Genomic DNA, 8,775 nt, shown 5'->3' with positions numbered 1-8,775 from the left:
AAAAAAATAATTCAAGTTATATCATTTTTACTGAAAATAGCAGTTAATTTACGTATCGGATCGTTAACGTGAAAATATAAACATTAGACTGTTGACTGTTCCTGTTATACGTTTTTTAAGCTTTTGAAGAAGAAACTACATGGAATTTTAAAAATTATATCTGCTTTTATAATAAAGGAATGGTAATTCTAAGATTGTTTAAGCTTATTAACTAAAAATTATTGCCTACTTAATAAAAAAATTATTATTGTCCTCGATAATCTATTAATGATTAATAAAATCTTTACTCTCTTTCCTTATAAGACTGTATGTACACAAATTGGAGCCGTTCCTGAACAATCGGGCGTGAGGCCTGTTAAAATATCGCCCAGCGTAAATTATTAAACAACACACCTTGAAGCGTTGGCCGCTAGAGCTAGAGCAGCACTTGCCGGGGTATCGTTTCGTGACTCACGCTGGGCGATATTTTTTGTACAAAATCCCGTCCTTAAATTAAATGTTAGCCTGGATTTGAATGAGAAACAAATTTTGTAGTCACGATTTAATATAATAAGTATATATACAGGATAAAAGGATCCTTCCACTTTTTGACATTGCCCACTGTTTCAAAGCTTAAACCACCTGCAGCCAGAGGCTGTTGTAGTCATTAGATCTCAAAACATGTACCATAGAAAGATGNTTTCTAAAATTCCTATATTATCATGTTTATTTGCTTTGTTTATGTATCATTATAAAGTAAACCTTTAGTTACATATAGCTATAAATATTTTTCCTAAAATCTTAACTAAACATGAATTAAGATAAAATATTTTTACTTACTTTCTTACACTTTACCCTTAATAATTCACCAAATATCAGTTACACATGACAAATACATACTAAGAATTTCGCCATATTGTTTTGATGTCTTGGAGAAAATAAACTTTACTGTGAAAAACTAGATGGCACTAGGTATCATACACTGCTATGAAATAATTCAAATAATACACCAAAAGCTTATGCATTTGGTTGTGTCAACTATTGGGTCGCCGTCAATTACCGATGCCTTTACCTTACATATCAAATGTTAATGACTGAAATTGTAATAGCCATGATTTATTAGTAAACAATTAACAATACAAAACACAGATTTAACAATTAAATTAAATGTTAGCCAGGACTTGAATGAGAAACAAATTTTGTAGTCATGTTTTAATATAATAAGTATATATACAGGTTAAGGATCCTTCCAATTTTTGACATTGCCCACTGTTTCAGAGCTTAAACCACCTGCAGCTGTTGTAGTCATTAGATCTCAAAACATGTACCATAGAAAGATGCAAATTGTTAGATAAATATTATAATAGTATAATAAAAGTAATCAATTCAANAAACCACCTGCAGCCAGAGGCTGTTGTAGTCATTAGATCTCAAAACATGTACCATAGAAAGATGTAAATTGTTAGATAAATATTATAATAGTATAATAAAAGTAATCAATTCAATAATCTATAGTGATAAAGTTATAAAATCATGCATAATTTATCAGATCTGGGAGTGTTGACTAAGATGCTCCCTGGATCTGGATGGCTTATATAAATGTCAAATTTGTGGTCAAATTCTGTCACTTCTGCGTTGACTTATCTGACAGCATAGCTTGTAAAACTAATGATATAATACCCACTAAACAAAGTTGCTTTTTTTTGGGAGGGTCAGTATCATAAACATGTGAATATCTCATCCTCAAAGCTTATTGTAATTTAATCTGCCTATGACATACAAACATCCATGGCACAGATTTACTACAGTGAGATTCGAAGCCACAGGCGGAACAGACTGATACAGTATGACTCTAACCCAGTCATGTCTCAGACATCTCAGCTACTGCAGTTCTTTGTTGTTACTTGTTAGGTTTATTGATTGTTTATAAAAGGCATAGTTTATATATTGTGGTTGTTTATTAAAAGTATACCACAAATCAAGTTAAACATTTCTGAGATGTATTAATTTTCAAATGAAGAATATGCCATTATTTTTGTGAATGGACATCAACTGCAGTGCCTGATTTACAGTGGTGGGGGCCTGTAGGCTGAAAATTGGTGGGGCCTATTCTAGAGGAAAAATATCCTTTTTGGTAGCCCCCCCAAAAAAAATTCTTATTGTGTACGCTTTCTACCTCTAGTGGCAGCTCTTAGAATCATATCTTAATAGATAGAATTCAAATTTTAAGAATAAAAAAATAATATTTTTCAGGATAATTTTTCTTTGATGTTCACGATGAGGTCTTAAAAAAAATCTTAAAAAAAATGAATTTTCATAAATAATTTTTTTTTGTTAACATGGTGGGGGCCCCCCTAATTGGTGGGGGCCTGTAGGCTGCAGCCTACATCAGCCTATAGGTAAATCAGGCACTGATCAACTGGCACATAATGTGATGTTCAGTAGATCATTTAGAAGACTTCATATGACGGGAAACACTGCTCCTCAAAAATCTTTTCGGTCACATGAGGCAAATCCATATACCTAATGAAGACAATGTTACATATGCGGTAAGTAATAGAATTTCTGGATTAGCACAGGACAGATAGTTACAAATTTAAAATTATCACAAACGTGATAATATCTAATATCTGATCTTTGGAACACTACTTTTACGGACATGGGATTCATAATTTTATTCATTTAATTTTAGTGTAAATGCTTGCAGTAGTTTGTTTAATAATGTCACTGTTCTTAAATATGTTTAATGGAACTGTTAACTCAGATATGTACCATACCTTCTAAACACGTTGTGACGATCATCAGCGAGTAAGGCAAAGGGCTCTTTTGCTAAGTACTTACCTTTCATGAAAGCAGTTATGCCTAACCCTCTATTGGTCAGTTACCATATACCAGGTATGTAAATATGAAACTGGAATTTTTGTATAGAAAACACGTTTATTATATGAAAATGATGCAAAATATTTTATTCAAAGTATTACTCATTGTTAGCTATACATTTTTCCCACCTGTCTGGCAATTTGTGGATGTCATGCCAAAAAAACTGTTGTTCTTTTGAGGCAAACCAGTCATCCAGCCATTTTCATACATTTTCGTAAGAAGTGAAGCGATGCTCAGTAAGTGCATGTCCCATTGATGCAACTAAGTATTTCTCAACTAAATGCTTCAATTGTTTCCTTGCCTTGTTTTGCTGTGTCTGATGGTGCATTAATCATGAAGCAAAATCACTTTGTGTTGCCTTTTTTGATATTCTGGTTATATTTCATGCAAAGCTTGATTCAAATCAATCATTTGTTTATTAACAGTTTCAATAGGTTTTAGCATAATAGATCATACCCTTCTGATCCCACCCAACATAGAACATTGTCATTCTAAGAAGCGTAAGTTATATGCTAAAATGTTAAAAGAAATATCAGATTTACCTACCTTTTTTAAGCATTCCTTGATAACACCTCATATATGTTAACTGACCAAATCGACCAGCTTCTAGTTTGAAAGCTAAAGCCACAAAACACTTCTCATCACTCCTTGTCGAATCTAGAAGAATTTTTATGGGTTCTTCGTCATTTTTCTCTATTAGACCATAGTTGGGAACCTCTCCTGGACTAGGCAGATAGTCCAGAACAGCATCTAATAGTGGTTGTACACCTTTATTTTTTAAGGCAGTTCCAACCAAAACTGGTGTAAAAGTACGTTTTAAACAAGTTCTACGAATAGCAGCTTTGATGTCACTTTCTGATATCGATTTTTCTTCTAAGTATAATTCACCTAAATTATCATCACAATTTGATAAATGTTCTATCAGTTCATGTCGCCTTTCTTCACTTTCTGCTATCATATCTTTAGGAATGTCATCATATCGAATCTGTTCTCCAAAATCACCATCAAAGTAAATAGCTTTGCATGTTATTAAATCGATGATACCTCTGCAATTACTTTCAGTTCCAATTGGTAACTGGATAAAAGCAGCATTGTGATTCATTTTAGACCTATTAAGTATATTAAGAAATTTAGTCTTCTATGAACAACATATTTTAAATAGTGAAAATAACTTACCTCATTTGTGAAAGAACTCTTTTAGGATTGGCTCCTAATCTGTCCAACTTATTAATGAAAGCGAGACAAGGTACATTGTACCTTTTCATCTGCCTATTAACTGTAAGAGATTGACTTTGAACTCCTCCAACAGCACAAAGCACTAGAATTGCTCCATCTAGCACTCGCAATGCTCTCTCTACTTCTACAGTGAAGTCGACATGTCCAGGAGTATCTATAATATTAATATTATGATCTTTCCATAGAGTATAGGTAGCTGCTGATTGTATAGTAATTCCTCTTTGCCTTTCCAATTCCATGGAATCCATTGTAGCCCCAACATTGTCTTTTCCCCTGACTTCGTGCATTGCTTCTATCCGTCCAGTGTAATACAGGATTCGTTCTGTTAAAGTTGTTTTACCTGAATCTATATGAGCTGAAATTCCTATGTTTCTAATTTTGGTAAGTTCTTTATGTTCGGCGTATTTCGCATAGCTGGACATGTAGTGTACTGGTCCATTATACTAGAAAATAAAATGAGGTTGGAGTTATTTATACGGTTGTCTAATTAAAATACACTTACATGCCGTGACCTTTTGATAAAATTCGATACACTAACATTTTTTACATTACCTAATACTTTATAAATAGTCATTATGGAATGAACTTAATTTATGGTTCCTTAATTTCTAGAATGTGAATGTTAGGTGTTAGGTTAGATTATAAATTGACGTTTACCATAACCATAGATTAAATACATGAGGATACATAAACCTTATAAAAACTACTGGACTCGCCCAACTGTCATTGTGCCTATTCGCGAATGCAGCTAAGAGCTCGCCCTCTGGCGGTGATAAGTGATACTATCGAAACAAGGTAAACATTTCTTCTGTGTGTGACATTTCGTTTTGTATTTTATTTAAAACTGTGTTTAGTGTTCGTTTTTTGTACATTGTTATTTTAAGAAAATAGTGTGATGAAAACTTCAGCAATTATGGATAGAAAGAAGAAACTGTCAAACTATTATTGTTCAGTTCAAGGTTGCTCTTCATGGTCCAAGAAAAATCCAGAATTAAGTTTTCATTAAACCATTGAAGAAATTTTCAAAATATTATTGCCGATAGATAATACTCCCTGAACTTCATGAGGGTTGTTAGTAAATAAGGGCACTAGTTTGCAGACACAATATAAATTTCTAAATTTAAATTAACTTTACCCAATTTTCCCATATAGTACCACATGATCAGCGTTAAAAACTGCCTCTCCTTCTGATATACAACGAGAGTTTTCGTTGGCATATATGTAAATAGGAAATGTATTCCACAACGGATAAGTTCATAGTTATAACCTAATAAAATGTACATTAAATTGTAATGCTAGAGACAAATAAAGTAGACATAAATACTTGCCTTAAAATTTANTTTTTTTTTTCGATATTTGAAAAAAATCGATGTTTTACTCCGATATATCGAGAATCGATAATAAATTATTTGAAAATCGATATAACATAACATCGATGTTTTTCGTTAAATCTGCCCATCCCTAGTTAGGTTAGGTGTTAGGTTAGATTATAAATTGACGTATACCATAACCATAGATTAAATACATGAGGATACGTAATCCTTATAAACTACTGGACTCGCCCATCGCGAATGCAGCTAAGAGCTCGCCCTCTGGCGGTGACAAGCGAAACTAGCGAAACAAGGTAAAAATTTCTTCTGTGTCTGACATTTCGTTTTGTATTTTATTTAAAACTGTTTAGTGTTCGTTTTTTGAACACTGTTATTTTAAGAAAATAGGTGAGGAAAATTTCAGCAATTATGGATAGAAACAAGAAACTGTCAAACTATTATTGTTCAGTTCAAGGTTGCGCTTCATGGTCCAAGAAAAATCCAGAATTAAGTTTTCATCAAACCATTGAAGAAATTTTCAAAATATTATTGCCGATAGATAATACTCCCTGAATTTCATGAGGGTTGTTAGTAAGTAAGGGCACTATAGTTTGCAGACATAATATAAATTTCTAAATTTAAATTAACTTTGCCCAATTTTCCCATATAGTACCACATGATCAGCGTTAAAAACTGCCTTTCCTTCCGATATACAACGAGAGTTTTCATTGGCATATATATGTAAATAGGAAATGTATTCCACAACGGATTGGTTCATAGTTATAAACTAATAAAATGTACATTAAATTGTAATGCTAGAAACAAATAAAGTAGACATAAATATACTTGCCTTAAAATTTATTTATGAAATATTTGAAACCTATAAAATAACACAAGAGTCAAATAACCGCAGTTTGATAACAAAATTACTAATAATAATGGCAAATAAGAAAAATGTTGTTCAAATGAATGTGTAAACACGAACGGCAATGTCAAAATTACCTTGTCTCGGAGCTTACTGCTTTCGCCGCTTGGTGCGCTTGCATCTTAAAAATTATCGCGGATATAAACGGTAATCGCACAGATGTGTGCGAGAGAGATAGAGCTAGTGCAGGCTTAAGTTTCGTTCACAGAATTTCAACTGTAGCGCGCTACATTTAATTTAACCAATCAGTTAGCTATACTCGATTCCTTACCCCTTTCTTCTATTGGGTCATATTCCTGTTTGAAATTAAAATGATTTTAACTACATTTATGTGTGGTGGCTACACTAAAGTATGGTTAAGATAAACATATTGAAAAATTATTGATTTTAGTTTTTAATTCTATTCAGATGAATGGCAGAAAAGACAGCCATTTCTGATCGAATTTCTGATCTACAAAGACTATTAAAATAATATAGAGACTAGAAGACAAAAAAGTTCCAATAAAAAATAGATATATTAATTCTATGTGTAAAACTACATTTATGATATTAAGAATTCTTTATCTTAACTCAAACTGAATTAAATTCGATTTCTGCTCTTTTAACAATACCAGTAATTTTAATTATTATTAATGAATAAGATACTATTTATTTATATGGAATTTCTGTACAAATTGGAGATATTAACAGGGGAATGTAATAATTAGAAATTTGAAGTCAAAGATATTTTATTATACATTTTTAAAAAATATTCATGGTTACAATTCATTCTCGAGCGAGCAGACAATAATTTTGTATTTTCCTCATATCATAAATTCGATCAGTTAAAATTACTCAAGCAATTGTTTTAAATACTTATATTATCTTACTTTGCACAACTATATCGATGCTTTCTTTTTCAACATATTATTTAAAGAGAAGTTTTGCTGAAGTATATTATAAGCATAATTCAGTTGAAACTGTTTATTTATATGTATTTAGTAATTTGAAGAGTGACACATTTAAGGGGGCAAAAGTTTCACGTTAAAATGAGATTTTATTTTGAGGATGGGGGACATAATATAATCAAATATGTTATCATCAGAGACAACTCCACTTGGTCATTACTTTCAGAAAGATGCAAAAAGTATAAACAGATTGGTACCATCACAACCTTTTTTCTACCTATTGGCGCGTTATCGCTCCCCTCGTCACGCCGCAAAAATCGCTGGGAAGACAGTTGTGGCCTTTCAGTAGCCTCCTTCAGCACTTGGAGGGAGTCAGTCGCAGCTGCTCCATCATCCGGGAAGACGGCGATCGAACATGCAAACGGCGGTCCTCGTTCTACCTCCTGGTCCGAAGAATCCGAAGAAGGGCTGGGAGAAGACGACGTACGAGATAAATATTTATCCACCCAAGACATATTGAGTTCAATCCTCCACTAGGCGTAGGTAAATAGTTCAAAAGTTCCGGATTTCAACTGACCCTTTTGTAGACGTAAGAGTCTATGTATAGCACTGAAGTCACTGGAGAGTTCGAGGACTCTGTATAGCACTGAGTTTAAAGGATGAGTTCGAGGACTCTCCAATTTGAAGATCGAATTCGAAGGCACTGCAACGCACTGAATTTCTACGAGTTCTAGAACTCTAATAGTTCTTAACACTAAAATGTTTCTTAAACTAACTGGCTGAACCTTGACCCAAAGATTAGCGAATGGCAGGGCCTCTTGAATGAGTGTGCGTGTATGTATATATGTATATAATATATTGGGGAGGTATTTGTCGTCTTGCGTCACGCCAATGCTATGAAATGATCTTTTTTGGCGAGGTAAGAGAAACTCGAAGGAATATATATGTACATGTGTATGGATTTATAGATTTATTGATTGCGTGTACAACATGTGCATACAGCGGAGTAAGGAACAGTTTGTTACAATACTTTTTGTGGAATGAGCTTCGCAGCTACGAGAGTTCAAAGAGCGTTTCGTGTGCACACACTAAGTGGGTTTCCAGGCCCACCTAATAGACTGCAGACGCCCAGAGTTGACGTTCAGTCACATCTCGTTTAGACGACCAATCTCCCCTTCTTTTCGCGGAGGAACTGGCATGGCTCCGCAGAAAGAGTGTCAGAAAAAGTGGCATCGTCGGCTCCGGGTCGCGCTGGTGGTGGCTCGAGGTGTGCTGGTGTGGGATCAAAAAATGACTTTTTGGCATTAGTGGTCGCCGATTTGGCGTGTCGACGGACAGCTTCGGGCTTTTGGTCGTCTCTGGAGCGGCTTTGGGACGGCAAATCGGAAAGATCTTCGATTTTGTTGCTTTATTGGCCCCTGGCGGCGAATCCAGTGAAAATTTGGCCCTTTTGGAGGCTGATTCCGTCGAATTGAGTGGAGGCGGTTCGAATGAGACCATCTAGAGCATCGAGGGTCGCCGGGAACCATTGACGAGCGGTGACGCCTCGAAATATGGA

General features: G+C 34.2%; 1 protein-coding gene across 1 annotated transcript in view; it reads right to left on the bottom strand.

Annotated features, from left to right (window-relative positions):
• LOC108914378 (elongation factor G, mitochondrial) overlaps positions 1-4,727 on the bottom strand; it is a 21,141-nt gene extending 16,414 nt beyond the window's left edge. Inside the window, exons 1-3 of the mRNA XM_018720189.1 lie at positions 4,598-4,727; positions 4,036-4,538; positions 3,406-3,968 (exon numbers count right to left, since the gene is read on the bottom strand). Coding sequence (XP_018575705.1) covers positions 3,406-3,968; positions 4,036-4,538; positions 4,598-4,669 — 1,138 coding nt within the window. The 5' untranslated portion in view covers positions 4,670-4,727. The remainder of the gene's footprint in view (positions 1-3,405; positions 3,969-4,035; positions 4,539-4,597) is intronic.
• Positions 4,728-8,775: the final 4,048 nt, after the last annotated feature.

The sequence above is a fragment of the Anoplophora glabripennis genome, unplaced genomic scaffold (assembly GCF_000390285.2).
Source record: "Anoplophora glabripennis isolate ALB-LARVAE unplaced genomic scaffold, Agla_2.0 scaffold1402, whole genome shotgun sequence".
NCBI classification, from domain to species: Eukaryota; Metazoa; Arthropoda; class Insecta; order Coleoptera; family Cerambycidae; genus Anoplophora; species Anoplophora glabripennis.
This window is presented reverse-complemented; position numbering and strand designations above follow the sequence as displayed.